Here is a 25483-nt window from a genome sequence, read left to right as displayed (position 1 = left end):
CAAATATCGAAAGAGACTCAATACTGTCCTATATATATTTATACTTTTATACTATGTATTTATGTAGACAACGATGAAGGTCAGACCCTGATGATGATGGGGCGAGTAGACAGTTGATGTGTTCTGAGGAGGAGGAGGATGAAGAAGATGAGGAGGATAAAGCTGAGGATGAACCACAGCCAGCTGCTGTTTCTGTCCAGGGAGGAAACTTCTGGGAACTTCCAGAAAGAAGGAACGCTGCGAGTTGGACGGCGGCAGAAAGGTCAGGTGGCTCTATTTTATTTGTGTTGCTCATTTTAGTGTCTTTCCTCTTCGCCACTCTTCTCTTTTGTTCTGTTGTCTTTTCCGTCTCTTGTCTCTGAGTGGTCTGAGGTCAGCTGCCTTGCTCCACGACTTCTCGGCAGTCATCTCCATCTATTTCCATCCCCTGACTCACTCTGACTTTACTTCCTGGAACGTTCGAGTGTCTGACAGAAGATCAGCCTCTGAGTGTTTAACAAGTGACTCCATTTTATCAGAATTGAAAGGGTCCTCTCTCTCAGCAGTAAACATGATTTCTCTCTTTGTGTTCTGATCTGCTGCACACCAACAACAACCCTCCTCTGTTCCAGCTCTCAGCGAGAGGTTTTGTCGGCTGAGAGGAAACCTGCTGTTCATGCTGAATCACCAGGTGAGGGAGGCAGACAGAGAAGTTTCTATGTTTTTGTACTTTAATCTGCACAAAAATATGACAAATATGAAACCAAAATGTGTGTGTGCAGGGTGGTAAGCTAGAAGAGGTGTTGCTGCTGGAGAGATGTGAGGTTATGAAGCTTCCAGATGATGACAGACGACTGGCTGTCAGTAAGTAACACACACACACTCATCTTTTTTACATATACAGTAATGTTAGCCAGCTAAGTAAAATCACTAAAGTGTGTGTGTGTGTGTGTGTGTGTGTGTGTGTGTGTGTTCAGGCTTTGAGAGCGGTGACCCTGCTGTGTTCCTGGAGTCGAGCAGCTCTGCAGAGTGTGTGTCGTGGCTCGTCGCCCTGAGAGACGCCAACGCTGAGACGTTGAGGCGACGCATCACGCACCTCCGCACGCTCATTAACACACACACGCAACAACACACACACACTGCTTCACACTGCAGCGAGGGAGATGGAAGGCTGGGAGATTCTGCAGGTGTGTGTTTAATATTTAGAAACACATTAAAACTATTATTAAAGCCCTAATACACAATTATGATCATATTAATTGCAGGTGTATTCACATTAGAAAAACATTTTGCGTATTGATAAAAATTAGAAGTTTATCAAATCTGACTTTTCTTTGAGAAGTTTGTGAATGTCATACATGTTTAATAGAGTTCAGTCTGCAGTGTGTTGATGTAATGTTGTTCTGTGGCCACAAGGGGGAGTCACAGCTGCTGAAGTCTCCCCACTGCACCTGACTGTTGGTACGTGACACACACACACACACACACAGAGTACAGAATTACTTTTATTTATTATGTTTGTGAAATTCAGTTAAATAAATAATTTGTTGTCATGTATTTATATTAGAGTTTTATCCACACACACACTTCAGTGTGTCACCATGTCTCTCTCTCTCTCAGAGTGTCGAGGTGTTGTTGCCGTGGCAGCCAGAGTCCAAGTTCAAGTTTGTGTGATAGATACACACACTCACAAAGACAGGAAGCACTGCTGCTGCGAGATAGTGGAGGTACACACACACACACACGCACACACACACACACACACACACGTACAGAGTAACAGGAGAACTTTGTAAACTGCTTATTAGGCTGTATTTAAAAGTGTGTGTGTGTGTGTGTGTGTGTGTGTGTGTGTGTGTGTGTGTGTTTCAGGGCCCGGATGACAGTGTGTTTATCACATCAGTGTGTTTCCGTGGCGACTACCCTCTCTACCATTACAGCAGGATCAAAGTCACCGTTTACCACGCAGAGGAGCCGGGAACACACACCACAGTGAGTGTGTGTGTTAGTGTGTGTGTATTAGCAGGTGTGTGTGTTTTTCTGCCTAGCTGTGTGTGTGTGTGTGTGTGTGTGTGAGTGTGTGTGTATATATATGAGTGTGTAGAAGTGTCTGAAAAATTGTGTATATAAGAGGATTAGTGCAATGGATGTGTAAATGTGTAATACCAGTGGTGGTAGCTTTTCAACACACACGCACTCAATTCAGTTAATCTTGTACACACACACACGCACACACACACACACACACACACACACACGCACGCACACACACGCACACACACACACAAAGGGAGAGAGGGTAAAACGAGGACGGCCACAGAGAGAAAGTTAGATTTTAGATAAATAGATATTTCCGTTTTCAGCTGTTTTCTCTCTTTCTTTTCTGCCTAACTCGACCCGACCGTCCCGCCGGCTGCTTCACTAATCTGCATATTTCCCATTATGCCCGTGGGTTTTTAATCCTGTCGGCCATGACGAGAGAGGAGGAGGAGGAGGAGGAGGAGGAAAAGGTGATGGCGGGAGCAGAGAGATACTCGGCCGGTGGGTTTTAGTCTTTTCAGCTGAGCAGAGAGAAGACGACAGAAACAGCATTTCCAGACGATTTTTCATGATAGATGGATTATTTTGTTCGGATGCCTCCTTTTCCTCGGTTAATGGACGCTCCTGCTCTTCTTCCTCTTCACCTCTATTTTATTTACTCTGCTTTTTTGCTGTCTGTGAACCCGTCATGTCGTCTTTTAGCTGCTTCTGACAGATTTGTTTGACTCTCTGTTTCACTCAGAATCAGAAATACTTTATTGATCCCCGGGGAGGAAATTACACAAGTTACAATCGTACAGTGAGCTTTAATTTTAACGGTGCATTCAAGTGCAGGTGGGAAACGAAGTTAAGTGTTGCATTCAGTGTTATTGTGTTACTCTGCAGCTACTCTGAGTACTCAGATTACTTCTTGTTGTACTTCACTCACTTCAAACTTCCGTACTGACTGAAATGTTCCTGAAGTTCATGTACTGAAAGTTATATTTATTTTGTTCAGTTATAATTTGATCCAGATTTAAATCAAAATTACACGATTGATGATTGTTTACTTTTCTGCAGCTGTTATTTTTTGTGCATCTTATACTGTTTGGCACTTTAGTAGCCAAAGATGTCTTTGATAGTGAACTAGTTTGCTAGCTTTGGGTCTGTTTTACCTCTAATTTGTTGTTTTTTTTATCATGTTTTTGTTTTGTATCTCTCTATAATTGTTTATAACATGTTACATGAAGCACTTTGTATTGCACACTGGTTGGTTGCACATTGGTCAGAAGGTTCTGTGTTGGTAGGATTAGCTTTTGGTGTGAGTGTGAGCCTTGCGTTTTTAAATTTTTATTTTTATTATTACTTTTATTATTGAAGTCTGCAGCTGACCTGAAAACAGGAAGTACAAACAGAGCAGGAAGTAAACAGGAAGGAAGAGATATTTTTATTCTTAAGCTTTGAGGATGCAGAGAGCAATGATGGCGTGCACCAAATGTTTCTGTCCACCAGGAGAGAACAGCTCCTCTGCTGGACAGGTAGGGAAGTGCACACACACACCCACACACACACTCTGTAGAGTCTGACTGGACTGTTTGTTGGTGTAGTTTGTGTGTGTGTGTGTGTGTGTGTGTGTGTCTAGGTTTGATGGGGATTAGCATGTAATCTTAAAAGCCTCTTGTTTTGCTGAAGAACTCAATGAGACAGATTAGCTCTGTGTGTGTGTGTGTGTGTGTGTGTGTGTGTGTGTGTGTGTTGCCTAAACCTTCAGCTGCAAACGAGGAAATGTGGCAACTGTTAGCGTGTATATGGACGTTAACGTCTCAATATCCTGTTTGTTTGTTTCCTTCTGTCTTTCTGTCTGTTCGGTTGTTTTAGGATCATGAACACTCACGCTGACATGACACCAGACCAATTAGCTGATTAACATAATAATAGATCAGCAGGAAATTAATTACATTCATGTGGTAATTGATTTAGCCAAAAAAGAAAGAATTTGAGGATGCCACCTCGAGTTTGCTGACATTTTCTAAACTGATGGATTGAAAAATTGAAAAAAAATTTAATCAGCAGTTAGTTGATGAAAAGAAAATGAATCAATACCTATTTTGATAATCGATAAATTGTAATTTTTCAAGCAAAATGCCAAACACACCAGAGAAGTTTCCAGCTTCTCGAATGTGAAGATTTTTTTTGTTTGTTTGTTTGTTTTTATATCATCATAAAGTAAATATCTTTGGGTTTTAGACTGTTGGTCGCTCAAAACAATTTACTGATTGATTCATTGAAAAAAGAAAGAAATTGATAATAGGAAAGTGTTGAAAGGTTAGTTGCAGCCCGAAACTTCAACTTCAAAGTCAACTTGCTGTGATCCAGATAGATTCTGCATCACTGTGGACATTTAATCACCCTTTCAATGTATATTTATAATAATTTAACAATAGTATCATCATGTGGTTATGTGTGTGTGTGTGCAGTCGAAAACATTCTCCTTCAAACGACTTCTTTTGTTCCAAAACACAAAGATATTCAGTTTCCTTTCACAAAAGATTAAGAACACCAGTAAATATTCATATACGAGAAGCTGGAAATAATTCTATAAATAAAACTCTTCTTCACAGTTCAACGTCCCTGTTTGATTCTGTCACTGTGGCTCGTCAGTAAAGTGCAGCTGGATGTTAATTCTTGGACGTCTTTGAATGCACCATCAGTGGTTTGCTTCAGACAGACGACCATGGTTTATTAAATTCTCTTAAATACTCATCTGATGCTTGAAAACCTCCATTAGAATCATTAGAATAGACGCAAGTTTAATTTGACCTCAGTTTGGTGTGTGTGTGTGTGTGTGTGTGTGTGTGTGTGTGTGTGTGTGTGTGTGTGTGTGATTTGAGTGCTCTTCTCTCGTCAAGGTAATCCTCTGAGCTTCTGATTATCGTCATAGCAACAGAGTGATTTTAATGCCATTGCTGCGGGGACTTTGGGTACACGGCCGTGACCCGGTGGTGATGAGTTTGTGTGCGTCAGACAGAATGGGCCATTTATTAATTAATATTACAGCACATTAGGTAGAAGCTTAACACTGCGCGCCAGCCCTTTACGTAACTTGGATACATCCTGTGTACGACTTAAGGGCTGTTTGGGAAACATGGGACTGTTTGGTTAAAGGTGTTTTCACAGTGATGTTCACTTCCTTCCTGACACCGATGAACTCAAACAATCAAATTATGATGAGCAGTTATAAACCTGGAGGCTCACGTGAAGTGTTTTAAAAGTCACAGCAGATCTTTAAACCAGACGGGGGAACTGAGCCTTTAACTGGTTAGCAGTTTGTGCTGCTGCTGAGTTGTATAACGCTCTAATATTTTGTCCACCCCATTTACTGTTTATAATGTACTTATTAAATCCACCATGAAGTTAAAGTGTCATTATTAGACTGTAATTCTGACTGAAACAGTTTTAGAGGCGTGTTCATTCCTCTGTTTGATTACACACCTTATTCACATTATTAGTATATCGTACATTCTGTATACAAACTGTATTCCACACAGAACAGAAATGTAAAACACATGAGCTTCTGTGCAGCCGAGCAGAGCGATGGAGAACCTTCCATGAAGTGGATATAGGCTGGATTACTGCTGGATTAGAGCTGTAACATGTACAGAGCGCCAGAACATCTAAATGTCACAGTTTAACGTAATATAACACAACTCTGTCTCTTAGAGGAGCTTTCTGGGTTTCACCTCCTTCTCCATCAGAGATCTGCTCAGGTCCAAGGAGCCTCACATCTCCCTGAGCCTCAGGTAAACACAAACACATTAACCCTTCATTTCTCACCTGTCCTACGTCATTATAAACCATGTGTGCCTTTAAATTACGTCCTCTATCTCTTATTTTAGTGTCACCTTGTGTCCGTCTTTTCTCATTTCTTCTTAAAGAAACATTTTGAATGAAACTCACCTCACAGAAACTTCACAGAAGTGTAGGAGTTGTCACCTGATTGGCTGTTGCTCGGATACCTGTAACCAGATGAGGAAGTGAGAAGGGGAGGGTTGGCTCCACCTCCATAGAGAGTAGAAAAATGCAATCTCTTCCTGTTTTTATATCACAACATCCTCAGAGACGAGACCAAGAAAGAGTTTGAGAGAGAGGAAAAAGAGTGAGAGACATAGAGAGAGAGAGAGAGAGCGCCAGGTGTGCAGTGTAAACAGTAGGTGTGTCTGTGCTGGCATGTCCAGGTGTGTCTGATTATTAATACATACCTGACGCAGGTTGTTACAGGGCTTCATGCTGCTGCTTGGTGTTTTTCACAGTTAGAGAGGCCAGTTGTCTGTCTGCTTAACCTTTCTTCATAGTTTGTCTTGCTAATTATATTTGATAATATCACATAACCAAGTTAGCAGCAAGATATCTTATTATCTCATTTGTATTTGCTCGCTGAGTGAGATTTGTCTTTCTAGTCATCTATTTGTATAAACTTGTTAGCTTGCTAGTTAGTTATCTAGTTATCTTGTCTCCAGTTAATGTACATTGCTAGTTATCCTGCTTCTTTAGCTTTTCTTGCTAGCCACCTTGTCTCTAGTAAAATTGTCTTGTTAGCTGTCTTATTTCTAGTTAGCTTTCCTTGCTAGTTTTTTTGTTTCTAGTCAGCTCTGTCTTGCTAGTTATCTTTTCTTATTAGTTATTTGTTTCGAGTTAGCTAGGTTTTCCTAGTTATCTTTTTTTCTAGCTTTGTTTTGCTAGTTATCCTTATCAGTGGTTTGTCGTCCTAGACATATTTTAGAGTTACATACGTTAACCAGCTACGTCTGTTATGTAGTGTGTTAGCTCTTTTGTAGTAGTTGTAGTTCCCTCTGGTTATCTCTTCCCTAGTTAGATTAGCTAGTTAGCTTCGTAAAGCTGCCAGTTTCAAACAGTAACATGCTGTTCCAACCAACCTGAGGGATGGACAGAGAGAGGAAGTTATTACATTGATTAACAGCACTTAATGACAGGAGGGAGTTCATTGTCCTGCTAAAGCTAAACATCCTCCCAAGCACTCAACAATGTTTGTGTTTCCAAACACCAACGGCCTTTTTCTTTCTTCCTTCCACTCTTTTAATCAGGACGATGGACGGAGTGAACGAGGTGGGGGAGGTGAAGGTGTCCCGTCTGCAGATGGAGGGAGAGAACGAGGATAAAACTCCTCCTGAACACAAGGTAGAAAGGAGAAGTCAAGAAGAAAATACTGCATCTCTTAATTTCCCTTCACCCTCCACTCTCCTCTCTCTGGTTGTGTAACACAGAGGTGTCACAGTTTGACACTTGTGGTTTCTCTTCAGCCAGTTTCAGGTTTCCTTGAGTTCTGTCGACGTGTATGGGTTGATTACTTTATCACGACCGTGTACAGGAGAGATATTTCCCTCCGTTTCACCTTCTGTATGCCATCTTCCTCTCGCTCTAGTGTCCTGCGCTGTGTGACAGCCTCCACAGCTCCGTCCACAACAAAGAGAACAGTCCAATGATGAGAGCCGGTGAGACTCACACTATTACCTTCATGTTGTGGGAGTTCAGAGTGATAAATACATGTTCATATGCCTTCATGTTACTTCTCCTATCCGACCCTGTGCTGCAGTGCTGTGTGCTCAGGTGTGTAAGGTGTACAGGTTTCAGACGGAGGATCAAAGATGGCTGCTGGTCAGGGAACAGATGTCAGAGACGCCGCTGTCTTTCTCTTTACCCAAACAGCTACTGAGCATGCTCATACACGAGCAAACAAGCAGGTGTGTGTATGTATTTCTCTTGAAGGCAGTATTCACTTCTTATGAGCTTTAGCACGCTTTTTAGGTTTTTATCGGGTGAAATTTGTCTCAAACTAGCCGACATCTGTCTCTCTTTCTCAGGGTGCAGGAAGTGAAGGAGCTCGGTGACCTTTCACCCCACTGGGATGGGCTTCGCCATGATGTCATCAACCACTGTAACCACCTCATTGGCTGTTATCGGGAAACGCTTGCTGAGCTCGACAAACTCTCAGGTGAAGCCAATTAAAGGGCAAATAGTTGTCATCCCTTAAAGGAAGAGTTCGACATTTTGGGAAATACACTAGTTGAGAAGATTGATGCCACTCTCATGTCTATATGGTTAGCTTAGCTTAGCATAAAGACTGAAAGCAGAGGGAAACAGTTAGCCTGGCTCTGTCCAATGGTAACAAAATCCACCAACCAGCAGCTCTAAAGCTCACTTATTAACACGTTATATCTCGCTTGTTTAACCAACGGAGACTCCAGGAAGTCGAGCTATTCCTTTAAAAAATATTACAGTTGGAATTTTGAATCCACCCTGTTGCATTGTGGGAAAATGATTTCTGCACTAGTACTACTTTTTTTGTCTTTTTTGAATTGTGTTTTCTGTCAAACAGCCTTGTCGTGTTTCAAGTCGAGTAGCAGTAAGTCAGAGAAACACCTTCAGTTTGTTCCCACCAACCTGCACTCTCAGAGGATGGAGGTCACCAATCCAGACAGCACAGGTACATTCATTTCCTGTTTATTCTTTTTCTAAGGTTTGTTTGCACTTTCATTCGCTGGTCCTCATTTCTTTTATTCAATTTTTCTTCTGTGTGATTTTGATGCCACAGCCTTTGTCATCTCATTCATTGTAATAGTCTCTCTCCCTCTCTCTCTCCCTCTCTCTCCAGGTGTGTGGTATGAGTTTATAACATTTGGTGCTCCAGCTGATCACCACCAGGCCTTCAAACATGGGGGACTGAAGAGACTGCTCAGCAAACACACAAACCACAGAGGCAGGTGTGTGTCAGACTCTCATACAGTTTATACTGTGCTGCCCGCTCCATCCATCTCTTGATATTGTTGCCTGTGGATTAATCTCTTTAATCTCTGCTCTGTCAGGATTAGTGACGCTGCATTGTAGATTAGCACACAAACACGTTGCATTTTGTTGAATTATTTGGACTAGTCAGGATCCTCAGTCTACAAACAGCAAAACTGTCTTCAGGGAGAACCACCTGTGGCCGTTTCAGTGTGTTGTTTCGGCAGTTTGACGGATGGGAGGCTTGTTAATGGAAACCAATGGCTTTGGAAAAATACATCCATGAATATAAAACACATCAACATACTTTGCTAAATGGTTCGCTGTGCTGTAAGGTACAGTTTAAATGGAATAAAACATGCGAAAGACCTTTACTCTTCCTCTCCCCGTCTCTCTCTCTCTTCAGCGTCAGCTCCATCTCTTACTCCCAGGATGAGAGCGCCAGAGCCAGGGAGCTGTTGGCCAGCGTGGCCCAGCTGCAGCCTCTGGTCTTCGGGCTCGCTGAGGAGCTGCTGTCCGTCTCTCTGGAGCTGAACGGCGCCCGGCTGCAGAAGGTCCTGGACGGCCTGACTCAACAGGTGAGGAGGGGGAGAAAACCACAGGTGACCTATTTTGGACAGACAGAAATCTGACACAAAGTCTTGTTCTGTCTTGACCCCTTTCTTCCTTCTCACTCAGACAGACCAATTTGTTCACGCACTCAAAGACGAGCTGGTGAAAAGCGCCCTGCTGGCGATCCACAACCAGTGCACAGCCAACTACAACAGCAGCCACGTCCACAGCAACGGGTTGCTCTGTGACATGCCAGCCGATCTGGAGGGACAGACCTCGCTACGGCAACAGGACGTCAGCCGACGGGACGCGGAGTACGACGAGGAGGAATGGGCAAGTTGGAGTGTGTTGTAAGATCTTAATTTGTTCATGAAAGTTTTGTACTTGTTTTTATTTGTGTGTGTGTTTGTGTAGGACAGGGCGTGGGCGAACGTTGCTATGTGCCTCAACTGCATCATCGCCATGGGCGACCGTCTGCAGGGGCGGGAGGAACTGACATCATCAGAGCAACAGGAAACCACAGGGGACGCAAACTCTCAGAACACTGGTGGGACATTATATGTGTTTCTGCTGCTGACTCATATTTCTAATATAAAGAATAAGTCTGCTAATATTTGGAAACAACATTCTGTTTATCTTCCACACACAAAATCTCAGATGCAGCTGACCGTTTACCATTATACTGATTAGTTTAATGGGGTCACAGCACTTATTTTATTATTGATTAAAATACAGCAGAGAACTTGAAGTTATGAATGTGTCTGTCTCCTCCAGCTTCCTCCTTGTCCTCTGCGTCCTCCTGGCAGGAGCAGCTGCTCCCCCTGGTGGTCACTCTCAGGGATTGTGTGCGCGAGGCGGCGGGGAAGGCCCGAGCCGCTATGACCTTCGTGGTCCTGCAGGGGGCGGTGGCCACGACTGTCGCTCAGGGATCTGCACAGCTCGTCCAGAGACGCCACGCCGTCTTCAGCCAGGCGGTGAGACAGAGAGACAAAGTCCTTTGACCTTTCAGCAGTGATAAAGCTGCTTTGAAAAAGTGACTTCCTGTTGACTTCCTGTTGACTTCCTGTTGACTTCCTGTCTCTCTCTCAGCTCTCAGCAGTAGTGTGTGGTTTCATGTTGAAGCTGTACGGGGGTCTGGAGGATCCTGAGTTCCTGCAGCAGCTTCACTGTGTAGGAGTCCTGGCTCAATTTGAAGGCCTGCTCAGCACCTACGGTACACACACACACACACACACACACACACACACACACTAACCTGTCATACATACTGTATGTAGACGTACATGGTGTGTGTGTGTGTATGTGTGTCAGGTGACGAGGTGGGGATGCTGGAGGACATGGAGGTGGGTGTGGCAGACCTGAGCAGAGTTGCGTTCACCATCACCAAAGCTAAAACGGAACAACTGGACGACCTGCTGCCAACGCTCAGTGGAGCATGGTGGGAAACACACACACACACACACACACACACACACAGACACTCACACACATACACACCCTCAGCACAGTGTGTGTGTTCGTCTCCATTCAGGGGCAGTTTGGTCGTCGAGGTCCCGTTGCCCCCGGAGACCTTCGGGTCGTTGCCACGGGAACTGAAAGAGGGGCATTTGATACGAGTTCATCCTCTTCTCTTCAACATTGGAATCAACCAGCAGCAGAGTCTGGCTGAGAGGTACACACACACACACACACACACACACACACAGAACAAGTAGCTTAGTAAAAAACACATTCCTGTACTGGCCGTCTGAAGAACTTAAACTGAATAATACTTTTCAGTGCAAAATCCATTGATCTTTCGACTGAGGTTTTCTGTCAACTTGGTGCTTTACCGTGTTGTTGTTGTTTGTTTGTTTGTTTGTTTGAGGTTTGGTGACAGCTCCCTGCAGGAGAGACTGAACCAGCAGAGCTGTGAGCGTCTCAGAGCTTACTGCAACACACTGAGAGACAGACGTCCTGAAATGAGTGAGACTGTGTTCATTTTAAAGCTTTTTTAGAGTCTGGAGACATTTTATTTTGACAGCAGATTTGTTACCTTATTGTCTTTATAATCTCCTTCATGAGAGACGAGCAGAGAGAGTCTGAGAGTATTTTACTGCAGTCAAACTGAACCCGTCTCTCTCTCTCAGCTGGTATCCAGTCACTGTCGGACCTGTTGTCCTCTCTGGATCGCAGTGTAGAAACCAGGAAGAGGAAGAACGTGGAGGTTCTTTGGATCGCTGCTACGGTAAGATGCCCGGAATATGACTGGCCCGAGGGGGGTGTCAGAAGAAGTCTCAAGTAATTTTCAAATAATGGCAAAAGCTTTGCTGCCAATAGAAATTGATCGTTTTAACAGTGAATACTTCCAGTTATAACATGAGAAATGAACTGTACATGTAATAGATTAAAGGTTAAGTGATCTGATGTCGTTTGGTGTCAGTTTTAAGTCCTTGAAGCAGCTATAATCAATAATGCTATATTACCAACAATAAATCTGCTGGATGTGCTAATGTTTGCTAACAAGTTTAACATATGAACTTAAAAGATGATGACATGTTAATCAGTTACTGCAGGTTTAGATTTCTTCAAATAAAACGCTGAAGAGGAAGTGTGTGTGTGTGTGTGTGTGTGTGTGTGTGTGTGTTCAGGTGTGTCGTAAGGTGAACGGTGTGCGTCTGACGAGCTGTAAGAGTGCGAAGGACCGCACGGCGATGTCGGTGACGCTGGAGCAGTGTGTGTTGCTGAGAGAGCGACACACACTCGGCCAGCAGCACTTCAGCACCGCCCTCGACTGCATGAGGAGGTTCGTCTTTACTGAAACACTCGACCGTCTCCTTCCTGCTCCTCCTCCTCCTGCTCCTCCTCCTCCTCACACACCTCCTTTGGTTTCCTTTCCTTTTTTTCCTCTTATTTTTATGTTGCAGAACATTTTAAGTTTAACTTTTCTTTTGTTTTTCTTCTTTTTTCTTTTTACTTCACATCTTTTTCCCATCTTCTTGTCTTCTCGTTTTTCTGCTTTCTTTCTTGCTTTGTTCCATCTTTTCTTGTGGGATCATTGTCATCCATTTTTCTTTTCTCTATTTTTCTCTTCTGTTTTCTTCTCTTCATCTTCCTTCATTACACACACACACACACACACACACACACACACTCCTCCAGGTCTCGTCTGTCCTGGGGGCAGATGCTCGGCTGTTACACCCAGTCAGGGATCACTGTCTGTGGGTTAGACCCAGGGGAGGGTCCCTCAGGTCTCCAGAGCTCCTGGCTCCCGCAGTGTTTGGCCCCTAAAGCTCCCAGACGACACCTGTACCCGGTGGCCTTCCTCCTGGTGACCTCTCACCTCCTGGTTGTTTGGCTCATCCTCAGCCTGGTTTTACTGCTGGCCAAATACCAGTAGACCAGCACAGACTGGGAACACTGGGCACAAAGTGGACTATACGGATGATACTGTTTTTATCACTGAACAAGACCATTTCCCCAAAACTCAAAGGGCCTCATGCAAGAGCATTTTCATATTCTTGTCCTAAATCTCTCTTACTTGTTTCTGTCTCTTCTTCAGCTGAGACAGAAATAAAGAGGGAATTATTTAAAATGTAAAGAGCTGTAAAGACTCTGCTGATGGAGTCACAGAATTTTCTAACAACTGTAGAAGCTGCTGTTCCTGAAATATGCCAATAAAATCATAAAAGTAAAAAAAAACTTCAGTAAATTGGCAGCCATGATGATGTGAAGTCTGCATTAGGTTTGTTTCAGTAATACGTTTTATTTTAGTTAATTTCAGTATCGTAATTAAACTCCAAATGTGTTCAGATGAATGTTGTTATGATTCCTAAAACAAACAAAAGTTTGTCCTCTGGAGAGACAGACTGTCTGTACTTGACAAATTCAATCACTCTTAAATCACTCGCACATCTGTGTGCATGTGTGTTTTTTGCAATGTGTGTGTGTGTGTTTGTGTGTGTGTGCACAGGGATGGTTGCAGGATGGAGAACGTGCAGAAGAACGTGGGCAGCAGGAAGTTCGCCTTCAGCAGCGTTCAGCTCCTCACCTTCCCCAAACTGTACAGACCTCCAGATGGCAGCTTCGGATAAAACACACTGACCGTTTCTTTTTAGCTTCTGTACAGATTCTTTTTTAAATCATAAGATCGTTTGTTTTATCATGTAAGGTGCGTGTTGTGTTATATACTGTATATATGTGACCCTCTGTGCTGTTCACTGTAGCTGCAGATGTTTGATTTACAAACATGTTTCTGCAATAAATGAATACTTGATTTATTTCTGTCAAATATCAAATTAATTAAACCAAATGGATAAAGATGATTACTGATGCAGGGCTGGAAGGCACACGGACACACACGCACACACACACACACACACACACACACACAGGTTTGTTGCTTGTCAGTTACTTTGTGATAATGTCTGATTAAACACATTTATTTGAGGATACTCCCCATGTAACTCAGCTCAAGATTAGGTGAAACATTAGGGACCATTTCAGTTTTAATTGTACAAAATTGTTATAAATCAAATTACAACAAAGCAATTGTAGTAGCAGATGACCTGGGGTCTTTGGGGCTCCTGGGGGTCCGGGTCACCAAAGGCCCACTTTGCCTGTTTGGTAATCCATTAAAATCTTGGATCTTGTATAATTAGATCCCATAAACTGAAAGTTTGGTAGATTTGTATTGTTTTGGGTGACCAGCAGCGGTTTGCCTGCCGGGCCGCTAGGTGGCGCCGCTCAGGATGAATGCACACACACTTGCGTCAAGTCAGACAAATTAATAACGGAACTAAAATGTAAGGTCCTTCAAAATAAAAGACAACGCGCTATCACTTGTGAAATGTACTTAATAGGGCGTCTGAAATAACAAAGATTTCACAAAGGGCGCATTAATATTATTACATGGTAGGTGATTAAAGATGTAATTTATCAATACAAGCGTTTTACCAGAAATAAGACGCCTTTTATTTTAGACTAAATAACCGGAAGTGCTGTTTCCTATACAGGCTTTATTAACGCTGGTCTGCTCAGGCCCAGTCAAAACAATGCAGCTTAGCTGGCCTGCTGCGATTAGTTAGCTTTAAATATTCAACAAACTACCAACTGCTGCCTTCGTCGTACAGTAAATTCACCGCCTGGTGTTTTACTTCGGCGAGGCTCAGTCGCGGCGTCCCCGCGGTTCATTTTGTCCACAGCTGTCTGTGCGTTGAGGCTTTTCCCGTGGGTGTTTTTGTTTTGTTCTCGGTGACGGTTGGAAATGGAGACGGCTAACAGGCGTCTGCTGCTAGGTAGCGTGATAGCGGCGGTGGGGAGCGGCTGAAAACACGAAAAAAGGGAAAATAAGAGAAGGGAGAGGGCGAGCACGGAGTGGGCGTCGAAGTTAAAAAGAAAAACGGGATTAAATAACCTCCTGGCCGGTTGACTGGTAGCATGGTGGAGTAGGCGTCTGCGGTGTTGACGCTATCGGGCTCCTCCGACCGACGGACGGTTCGCTCTCACCGGGGAGGAACACCATGGCCCCGGGCTCTCTGGTGGCGGCCTGCCGCAGCCTGGCCCTCTCTACGTGGCTGCTCTCCTTCTGCTTCGTCCACCTGCTGTGCCTGGACTTCACCGTGGCCGAACGGGAGGAGTGGTACACCGCCTTCGTCAACATCACCTACGTGGACCCGGCTACTTCGGAGCTCCGCACCGAGAAGACGGAGTGCGGTCGGTACGGGGAGCACTCGCCGAAGCGGGACGCCAAAGGGGTGGTGGTCCTGCCCGCCGCCCCGCATGACCGCCAGGCCTGCGACCCCAACACCCGGTTCGCAATGCCCGCACAGGCCGGGGCCTGGGTAGCGCTGATAGCCCGGGGCAACTGCACCTACAAGGATAAGATCCGCCACGCCGCAGCCCACAACGCCTCGGCGGTGGTCATCTTTAACGTGGGGTCGGCTAATGCTAACGACACCATCACGATGCCTCACCCAGGTACGGAGATCTTCCTTCATTTATTAATGCGCCATTAAACCGATGTTATTCTAAAATCAAGAGGTCTGGTTAATAGAAACAGTTGCAGGTGTCTGAGAACTGTTATACATCTGATATTGTTCTACTCGTGACTGGTGATGATGGGGAAGGTATGCACGTGCAGGTTAATCGTTAAATATAATTTTATGAATTTGCTGAACTCTTTTCACTCCAACACTTTACAGAAGATCAATACTTCAGTGTGTGTGTGTGTGTGTGTGTGTGTGTGAGCCCCACCATCTACCCCCACATCAACATAAAGGTGGGGTTATAGAATCTGTTGTCTCAGCTTCATTACAGTGCAGTTATTAAGTAGTTATTAATGTAGATTTCCTCCAGAATTAGTCCTGAAACACGTGAGGATGCAGCCAAAATCTGTCTTGGCTTGAACAGAACAGTTGAAGTCATTTTTAAAGATAATCCCAGTTTATCCAACAGCTGTTGTCTGTCTTACATAATTATAAACTAAATATCTTCTGTTAGTCGGACAAAAACAGGACATTTCAAGATGTTACTTTGGTGAAATTCATTAATGAATTGAGAAAACAATCAGCTGATTAATTAATAATGAAAATGAAGCTTAGTTGCAAATTTGGTCTGAGAAAAGTGACAGCGTTGAGCAGCCTGAACTGGATCCCAGTCTGTCTGAACTGGTTGTTAGACCTGGTCCCCGAGCCAACAGACAAACTGCTGACCGAAGGTTTCTGACTCTGCTGCTGTGTCGTAACCGTTTCAGATTCTTATCAATATATATTTGATGTCTTATTGGTCTCCGGGGTTTCGACTGTATCCACATCCGTTGATAGAAAACTCGCTCTTCTAATTCGATTCTGTCCAGAGGAGCTCTGAGTTACATAACAGACTACAGTGCTGTAGTAGCAGAGGCAGAACTGAGGTCTTCCACTCTAAACTGTTTTTATTCGCTCTGTCAGTGCCGCTGAGTTCAGTAACAGCCTCACAGCTGTTTCTCTGTCAGCTGGAAACCCCCTCAGGGATCCCCGGAGGTCCCCAGGCGCCGGTTAGGGAGCTAACAATACAGGAAATACCGTGTGTTTACTTTAAATCAACTTTCTCACGACGTTTTCAGTGTCAGGGTCATTTTTCTGATGGAAGCTGGAGTCGATCTGGTAGTTTTCCCTCGTCCACCGTACCTGGGGAACTTCCCGGGGAGCTTTCTTTGGTCACATTTAATTGATTTCCCCCAAAAAAAGCATCTCTACTGGGTTCAAAAGCCAACTCGTTATCCAGATACTTCTGCTGTATTTGTTCACTATATTTATTATTGATTCAAATCCAGATTATGATTCTTTTTGAATGTAGATTTGTGTTGTGCAAAGTAACTAAAGCTGTCAGACAAATGCAGTACAAGTACAGTATTTCCCTCTGAGATGTTGTTGAGATAAACAAACATTTTTGAGTGAAGAGAGCCCCGGTGTCAGACCAGAATCAGCACCAGGAAAGAAACGGGTCTGATGGGGGCATCTGTAGACCAGTCAGACCTCTGAGCTGTGAGTTAATCCACCTGAAAAACCGTCTCTGTGGAATCAGCTGGATTCTTCATTCCACAGCTCATCCCACAGATTAGTTTAGAGCTGCTCACAACAACAACAAGCTAGTTTGGTTTCTGCCACGTCACCGTTTTCTAAAGTCGGAATAAAGTTAAAGACAACAGCAGTTTCATACAAGAGAAACTGGCCTGTGATTGGTCGGTCGTCATCGATCTGCACCGAGAAACAGGAAGTGTTGTAACTTTAGAGATGGACCTTCACTACTTCTACTGAGTGGCATCATCATCCTCATCATCATCACATCCAGACTGATCAGCTACCTCAATGTCAAACACTGTGTGTGTTCTATCTTTATGAGGACCAAGCTTTCAGCCTTTTTAGGCTGAGGACATGTTTTGAAAGAGGACATCTTGTCCAGTTTGGTTTATCCTGTGGTTTTATGGTGTTATGTTAATGCTAAAGGCTTGGGGGTGTTTGATTTCAGTGGCTCACAGCTACAGAAGTACAAATATACAGTGTGTGTAGAGAGAAACATTGATCCCAGGGGTATATTTTTAGGCTAATTGATTTTGTTGCCGTGTTTGTGTTTGAGGGGTTGATGTGAGTTCAGTGTCCGCCTCAGGGTTGGGTGGGGGGGTGAATTTATCCAACTGGTCAAACTACACACACATACAGCACCAACATGCAAAAGTTACATCTTAGTTTATTTGTTTAATAGTCATTTCGTCTATAACGATCTCATGAGGACAAAAACAACGCTTAACTTTGACGTGAAGCTCAAATGTGTCAAAAAGTCTCGAGTCCACCGCTCAGGATACCTACAGCAAAGTAGTGTTTCGTACGGAGATCAAATGTGTTCATAGCTGCTCTGAACGAGTGAGAAGCCGGACGTGAACTCATTTAAATATGAGGACAGTGGCGGGATGACATTCAAAGTGTTGCCTTCAGGGTTCTGAAGCTGTTTGACCGCCCGACATACAGCTCTGACGGACACACAAGGCCCACGACCACGTGGGAAGATGGGTCTAGTTCCAGCCTGATTTTTGGGACGTCAGCAGGATCGTTAGGAGCCTGATTCAGTTCCGGCACACAGTCTGTTAGTTATTGTGAAAAACGTTTCTGTGCAAACTCCCGTCGGCTTTTCTTCCTCAGAGTTTTCTCGGAGTTCACCGTCTGTCTGTCATCTGTCAGTGAACACATCTGTTTGCACGCGTGACTCATTTCTTGCGAACTTGTATCAACATGGCGACACATCCCCGGCCGCTCTGGGATCCACTTGTTTTTTAACCTCTTTTGCACACGATACAGCTTCAATTTTACACTCGAGTTGTTTTTCATGGTAGATATTTGATATGGATATTAAACTTCTGCTGTTGCAACTGCAGTTGTGTCTCGCTGTGTAACAGAAGCCTCCTCTGGGGTGTTTTTATCTACTTTTGGGGTTATATGAGGGTGCGTTAGTCAGGCCTCAGTCACAAGGATAACCACAAATTAACAAATTGCCAAAAGTGAATTAAAACACTGGATGTAGCACACACACATGCTAACACACACATTTCCTGCAGGGCTGAAGTGTGTTGTGTGTGTGTTGTGTGTGTGTGTGTGTGTGTGTGTGTGTGATGTAGCTTCAGAATAAGCAGCTGTTGAAGGTCGGTGTGTTGGCTCTGAGCTCCTCTGCTGAAGTGTCCTTGAGCAGCACACTGAATCATGACCAGCTGCACACTCTGACCTTTGACCTCGGGTTACTCCTGTGGAGGAATATGTGTTTTGTCTAAAGAAGGAGACACAAAAACTTGTACTTCTGTTTTTGCTTCTTCTGCTTTCATCTTCCTCCTCCAAACTCTTCATTCATCACGTTCAGTCGCTCGTTCTCTCGAGAAGAAATCCCCTTTCAGTGTTTCAGAAACAACAGTTTTCAGAAGTGGTTTGACCCATTCACACCTGGCTGCTGGTTGTTACTGTGTCATGTATTAACATGAGGTTGTCCAAGTTTAAGTTCATTTAAAGATGTTTACACAAGAGATTCAACATAATAGTGCATGCCATGCTAGCAGCGCTGCTATATGCATGATATATATATAGATATATATATATATATATATATATATATATATATATATATCTATATATATATGAATATCTCAACAACTATTGGATGGCTTGCCACTAACTATTGTACAGATATTCATGTTCACCAGAGGATGAATCTGACTGACTTTGGTGATCCATTGACTTGTCATGTAGCGCCATCATCAGGTCAAAATCTTAATTTGTTCAATACTTTCAAAACTGGTGACATTCCCATCAGCCTCAGCTGTTTGTATTTTGTGATAATTAGCAAATGTTAGCATGCTAACATGCTATACTGAGGTGGTCAGCATGGTAAATAGCACACCTGCTAAGCATGTTAGCATTGTCACTGCGAGCATGTTTCACAGAGCTGCTAGCATGGCTGTAGACTCTTAGCTTAGCTTAGTGTACATTTTAATAAAGTTTCACCACATTAGAAAACAAGGCGACATTTACTGACTACATTTTTATGTTACGTTTTAAAGCGTATCCATAACTGAAGACATAATCAATAATAAACAAAATCAACTTATTAAAAACCTGTTAAATATGCTGCTATGCTGCAGCTAATGACTGACCGCTCTGATGTGTTTTCTGGTCTTTTTCATCCCTGAAATACACGAGTAACAAAGGAAGTTTAGACTTAAAGGAGGGAACCACTGCTCTAAAATCATGTTCACGTGTCTCTGATGATAAGAAAAGCAAAAGTATTGATCAAGAGTGCTTGAGTATTATCTGCTGTGTGATTATAGAAATATAATAATCTGTAGTAACTGTGTCGTTATCTCTTAATCTTGTGCTCAAACTTCATACCAAACATGGATATGCAGTCAAATGAAGCCGGGCCTTATGACACACCATCCACCATGTGGGGCTATAATGTTTATTTTTAGAGTGGCTGACTCTGGTGGGTGGGCGAGGAGCTGGTCGTCATAGTGATGGGGTGGGGGGGGGGGGGGGGGGTTTCATTGGTTCAATGAGCAGGCTACAGATGCTGAATACAACCTGTAAGAGTTTATTTCAGGTGAAGGAAAGAGTCTGACATCTGAAGATGGTTCAGGAAACTTTCCTGTTTGTTTTGTCTGACTTTTCTTTACGGTTTCACTTTAGAGCTGAAGCTATCAGTCGATGGAACGACTAATTAATTGGCAGAAACAGCTAAAAGAGAGTGAATATTGGACTTGCATTCATCAAGTGACACAAACACGACTGTAAATGAATCTGTAACTGCTGGATGTGGAAATAAACAACTGTTTGCTGTGTCACAACTTGTTGACTTGTTATTGCAGTTTTTAAGGTTCCTTTTGTTATGTAAAGCGTCTTTGAGTATCTAAAAGCGCTCTCTAAAGAAAATGTTTTATTATTATTTTAGCCTAAAGGTTTGTGAACTAAGCTCATACCTGGCTGCACCAATCTCCTTATTTGTATTTTTTCAGTCCGAAGGTCAGAAGAAGCCTGGTCACTGTTTCAGACAGCACTTTGTGGGATGGTGCAGTTTTTTACTAAATTTGAATTACGATTAAACTAATTTGCCTTCATATACATATTGACGGTGTGTGTCCCCCTCTTCAGGTACAGGTGAGGTGGTCGCCATCATGATCCCGGAGCCGAAAGGCCGCGAGGTCGCAGCGCTGCTGGAGCGCAATGTGACGGTCACCATGACGATCACCATCGGGACGAGGAACCTGCAGAAGTACGTCAGCAGGACGTCGGTGGTGTTCGTGTCCATCTCCTTCATCGTGCTGATGATCATCTCGCTCGCCTGGCTCGTCTTCTACTACATCCAGAGGTTCAGATACGCCAACGCACGAGACAGGAACCAGGTACGCAGAGATCGAACGAGGCATCGGGTCACTCAGAGAAACATGAGGACATGCAGTTAATCAGAGAACGTGTTTACCCTTGACCTTATTTTGGAAGCTTACTTATTTAAATGTAGAAGCGACAGAAGATGTGTGTGTGTGTGTGTGTGTGTGTGTGTGTGTGTGTGTGTGTGTGTGTGTGTGTGTGTGTGTGTGTGTGTGTGTGTGTGTGTGTGTGTGTGTGTCAGCAGATTGAGGTCAGTCAGACAGACGTGTGAGTGTGTCTAAATTTAACAAATAGTCAAATGTTCAGCAGTGGAAACTGACTAAATTTAACTTTATAGAGCAGTGGTCTTCTTCACTAACGTTTCCATTAGAGCCTCACTGGCAGGACAAAGTCAATGAGAGAGCTGCACCAAAACAACAGCACTTAACGTTACTATGACAACTTCCTATACTCCTCTTCCATTCAACTTTTTATTGTTGGTACGCTACATGTTAGCTAGCATGAGACCTTAGCTGAACTAACGCTGCGACGTGATGTTTCAGAGATCAAATAACTGGAGAAAGACGAGTGTAACCAGGTTACTTCAGTGCACGTAAACACACTGAATGTTCCCAAAGCAGCTGAAGTGATTAGAAACCGGTTTGGTACAACGAATTAGCAGAACGAACGGCTTGTGAAATGCAATGGAAGCATTTTTATCCAAACTAGTCATAATTAATCCCGGCTGCTTCCACCGACAGGAGGGCGTGAGGGCATTTTCATGTGTTTTTATGAGAGGTGTTTTGTAATCATACTTTAGAGTCATGAGACGCTGAAGGGAAAACCCTCACAGGAAGCTGGTTTTGTCAAAATAAAGTCAAGTAAACACATTCATCTGAAGTGACCTCAGAAAGAGTTGAAACTGTTAATGTGGAGCTGATCTCAGTTACACTTTCAGGAACGTCTGGTCTGGTCCGTCTGCCACCGCTGGGACTAAATCTCTCTTTCACCCCCCCCCCCCCCCCCCCCACAGCGTCGTCTTGGCGATGCGGCGAAGAAGGCCATCAGCAAGCTACAAGTTCGCACCATCAGGAAGGGCGACCAGGAGACGGAGGCCGACTTCGACAACTGTGCCGTCTGCATCGAGGGCTACAAGGCCAACGACGTGGTCCGCATACTGCCCTGCAGGTAAACGCTCAAACACAGAAAGAAACGGTTCTCACATACATTTCCCAGGACTCAATCGAGTTCAGAGAGCGAACGAGCCGAAGGAGCGAAAGCAGAAATGAACAAACATCAGAGCAACAGTAACTACAAAGAACAACATGCTGCCGCCGCTTTTAATCTGTCATCCGTCTCAGTTGTCAGATTTTCATGGTTCTTCTCGTTTAAGCCGAAATGGGAACTTAAGTCAATGGGAAGATAACGAGCATCTGTTGTTAGGAGTTAGAAAGAAGTGAGCTGCTCAGGATACATTAGCTGCTACTAGCGCAACACACCGAATCTCTGTTGGCGGTTGAGTTGCATTGTGGGTAATTTAGGCGCCACGTTTTGACGAAGAATGAAGAAGAATGTGTGGAATAAAAAAAGACGGTATGTCTGATTCTGCTGCATTGATTTTTATATATTTTTTAAAAACTTTGAGTGTTAAATACAGTGTAGTCGGTGCTAAGAGGACTCTATCACAGTGATGTTGCTGTCAGCTGCTGATGAATGAATTCACTTTCAGATTAAATCTTTAAATGTCGCCACACTGTAAAAAGTGTAGAAACAGTGTTTTATAAGCAAAGCCAGTAAGCTCTAATATTAACAAACAATGTGTGTTATTAAAAGGTGTCACTTTGTTCTAGTGCCCTTTTTTACTTGGCTTCAAAATAAAGATAGTTTGATAAAAATACTATTAGCAGCACAGAGAGGACCTTTGTGTGATTGCTGCTTTCCTTTGTCGTCATGTGATCTCTAGATTACTTTGTGATGATGGAAGCTTCGTGGAGTTAAACTTGTTTTCTTGTTATGAGAGAGAAATATTTGAGGGTTGCGACTACAATGACTATTTGTTTCCCCTGGCTTGTTATGTAGCGAATGAGATTACGAAATGAAATGAAAAAATAAAAAGCATGTTTATCCAGATTCTTTCTTGCCTTGTGTAACTGCACTAAATGAAAGCAGCTGTAACAAGATTCTCGAATGTGTCCGCATGAGTGCAGATGAACAGCAGAAAAACTGATTCCACCGCGTTTCTCTTCGTTGCAGACATTTGTTCCATAAGAGCTGTGTGGATCCGTGGCTGCTGGATCATCGCACATGTCCCATGTGCAAGATGAACATCCTCAAAGCCCTGGGCATCGCTGTGAGTCTGAATCAAGGGCGGGGGACGAGGGAGGGGGCTTTAACAAGACCCATTGGATTTGTTATTAAGGTGGAAGGGTTTCGGTGAGCAGTAGGGCTGAATATGCAGCCTCAAAGGTTGTATTAATCATTCCACTTTGTCAGCATCAAGCTAGTACTGGAAAAAACACATTTATTGCTGCCACAAATTGATTTAATGAATTAGCATGATTTTGGTGTAATGGCATTACAACGAAATCAGAGCGCTTAAAAGTGACCCAATTTTATTCGTTTTCATCAAGGAACCAGTATAATTAGCTAAACTCGAAACCACAGTTACAATAATGAGAGTTTATATTTACAAATTCTTAATTCTTTTATACAATACACCCCCCCCCCCCCTCTCTCTGCACTCCAGCTGAATGCAGACTGCCTGGATGACCTGCCGCTGGACTACGACCTGGCCCTGGGCGGTGTAGGTGGGGGTGGGGTGGGTGGAGTCGGGGCCCTGGCCCTCGAGGCCGTGGTGTCCGGGGCGTCCAGTGACGGCACGCTGAGCGAGGGCGGCTCCTCGGTGGTGCTGGACCCCGGTGTGCGACGGGTGGGGCTCCCGCAGGACTACCAGGACCCCGACACCCTGAGAGACAGCCCTGTGACGGCCACCACTGACACACACACAGGTAACACACACACACACCACACACACACCACACACACACTGTATGTTCACTGAGTCCTTGTTGTTGTGGTGCTATAGTGACACCCAGTGGTGTTTCTTCTACATAACATTTCTTAAAGTCACATGAACATTTAATTGCTTCTTTGATGTGATGCTTGTTTTTCCTGCTGAAGCAAGATTCACGATTTATTGTGAAATAGATTCTTTTGACATGATGTGTTGGCTAATAAGTCATTTTATTATTATTTATTATTGTCTAACTGAGCTCTTGTTTGGGACGAATCATCTTCAGTCTAACCCCGTCCTCCCTCCTCCTTCCAGGTGAGCTACAGCCAATGGCGAGCAGCGCCTCGGTGGCATCCTTGGTCATCACCGTGGAAACGGGTCTCTCAGACGAGGAGGGGTCCATGGAACAGTCTCAGCTGGCGGACAAGTCCTGAGAGGAGCCTAACGGAACCAAACCAGAACCCGGGCCAAAACAGACTCAGATAAGGTTCAGATTTTTAACAGACGTCAGTGGACCTGAAGTTCCGGAGAACAACCTGACTGAAACCAGATCTGAACCAAACCTGACTGCACTACACTGATAATGACCCAGGACCTGGTTCTGGTTTTGACTGTTTCATAGTGGAAACCCAGAACCAGCACCAGGGTTTGACTGGGTTTTTGTCTTTGGACCTGTGGGATACAGAACTTAGCTGAACCAAACCAACTTTTCTGGACCCCAGGTGGACTCGAGCCTAGCTAGAAGCAGGTTCTAGACTTTGTTTTGACATAGTGGGCCGTAGTATAAATGTCAAGTGTTGGTTTTGATCTGGACTCAAAGAAAACTGACTGACCTGGTTTGGCTTTGGTTTTAGTCTCCTCTTGGACTCTTGGCGAGTTTGGACCCTGGACCCAACCTGGGCTAACATGGGTGTTATCCAGTGTGGTCTCACCCTTAGCTCCCCTCAGTTTAACCAGGTGTTACGTAAAACTGGAATATAACTCAGTCTACCTATCTGTTGTCATTTCGTTCAGATGTCTTAATCAGCCCACATTTGCCTCGGTTCATCCTGTTGCTAGAAATAAGCTCCCCAACTTCTGTCATGGTCCTACACATGTGTCATTGATCCTGACAAACTTCCACAGTGACCGGAAGAAGTTCAACTATAGATCCAGTCCTTCATTTCAAATTCTGTGGAACTCGTCTGGACATTTGTCTCCTGATGGACTTACGAAGGGCAGATGGGATTCAAACAGAATCTCCACAAGACACATTTATTCTCAGAGAACATGAGGATGATCTCGGTACCAGAGAAAGTCGGCTGCCAAAAAAGGATCCTCGAAGGATCAATATTCTCCTTCATCAGCAAATCTGGAGGATCTTGACTGATGCACGAGAACTCTCAACACCAGAATCTAGATTTGCGTATTTCTACCTGCTCTGCTTCAGTAAGGAGTGCTCTTGTCTCGGGACCTTTTGTGGAATATCCTGTTACCTGGTTTTTCCAGGTAGAGGGGCGCAAACAACTTGATGGGACACAGTATCAGGGCTGCTCACTTCTTGTCCTGGTCTGGATTCTCGGATGATTTAATCTCTGGTTTATTTCGCTCATTTTGATTTGCCTGCCGACGTGCCAGGCGCTGTTTCTTGATGTGTGTGACGTCTGCGGTGACTGGCTTTCATTTTGGATGGGAAGACTTATTTTGAAAGGACTCACCAGCTTCTGTTGGCAGAGGATTCGGTTTCTTTTTCCTAGCGTTTGCTGAAACGGTGGAC

At 44.0% G+C, this 25483-nt stretch overlaps 3 protein-coding genes across 4 annotated transcripts in view; 2 read left to right on the top strand and 1 right to left on the bottom strand.

The window, feature by feature from the left end:
* Window positions 1-25483, bottom strand: part of LOC139305975 (butyrophilin-like protein 2) — a 281201-nt gene that overhangs the window by 70516 nt on the left and 185202 nt on the right. The gene's annotated exons all lie outside the window — the stretch shown is intronic.
* LOC139305526 (type II inositol 3,4-bisphosphate 4-phosphatase-like) lies at window positions 1925-13610 on the top strand. Its single transcript, XM_070929403.1, has 19 exons — window positions 1925-1971; window positions 5719-5798; window positions 7101-7194; window positions 7439-7508; window positions 7610-7757; window positions 7878-8008; window positions 8393-8500; window positions 8669-8777; window positions 9206-9377; window positions 9478-9684; window positions 9766-9898; window positions 10126-10325; window positions 10441-10564; window positions 10663-10789; window positions 10883-11023; window positions 11219-11316; window positions 11481-11578; window positions 11982-12153; window positions 13297-13610. The coding sequence occupies exons 3-19, from the start codon at window positions 7105-7107 to the stop codon at window positions 13422-13424; spliced, it is 2256 nt and encodes a 751-aa protein (XP_070785504.1). The 5' UTR covers window positions 1925-1971; window positions 5719-5798; window positions 7101-7104; the 3' UTR covers window positions 13425-13610.
* rnf150b (ring finger protein 150b) lies at window positions 14853-24265 on the top strand. 2 transcript variants are annotated; one of them, XM_070929965.1, is made up of 6 exons: window positions 14853-15309; window positions 20499-20749; window positions 21748-21902; window positions 22968-23064; window positions 23461-23722; window positions 24043-24265. In XM_070929965.1, the coding sequence occupies exons 1-6, from the start codon at window positions 14853-14855 to the stop codon at window positions 24159-24161; spliced, it is 1341 nt and encodes a 446-aa protein (XP_070786066.1). In that variant the 3' UTR covers window positions 24162-24265. The 2 variants fall into 2 exon arrangements, with proteins under 2 accessions (XP_070786066.1, XP_070786067.1); XM_070929966.1 differs by having other exon boundaries at window positions 23461-23734; window positions 24040-24265.

Source organism: Enoplosus armatus, chromosome 23 (assembly GCF_043641665.1).
Source record: "Enoplosus armatus isolate fEnoArm2 chromosome 23, fEnoArm2.hap1, whole genome shotgun sequence".
NCBI lineage: Eukaryota > Metazoa > Chordata > Actinopteri > Centrarchiformes > Enoplosidae > Enoplosus > Enoplosus armatus.
The sequence above is the reverse complement of the archived record's forward strand: the minus strand, read 5'-3'. Positions and strand labels throughout refer to the sequence as shown.

Bases quoted from the DNA above. Each gene is read 5' to 3' on its own strand.
- rnf150b (XM_070929966.1), top strand. From the start codon at position 14,853: ATGGCCCCGGGCTCTCTGGTGGCGGCCTGCCGCAGCCTGGCCCTCTCT. The intron at 15,310-20,498 runs GTACGGAGATCT...CCCCCTCTTCAG, and splicing joins CATCACGATGCCTCACCCAG to GTACAGGTGAGGTGGTCGCC. The intron at 21,903-22,967 runs GTAAACGCTCAA...TCTTCGTTGCAG, and splicing joins GTCCGCATACTGCCCTGCAG to ACATTTGTTCCATAAGAGCT.
- LOC139305526 (XM_070929403.1), top strand. From the start codon at position 7,105: ATGGACGGAGTGAACGAGGTGGGGGAGGTGAAGGTGTCCCGTCTGCAG. The intron at 8,501-8,668 runs GTACATTCATTT...CTCTCTCTCCAG, and splicing joins CACCAATCCAGACAGCACAG to GTGTGTGGTATGAGTTTATA. The intron at 9,685-9,765 runs GCAAGTTGGAGT...GTGTTTGTGTAG, and splicing joins AGTACGACGAGGAGGAATGG to GACAGGGCGTGGGCGAACGT.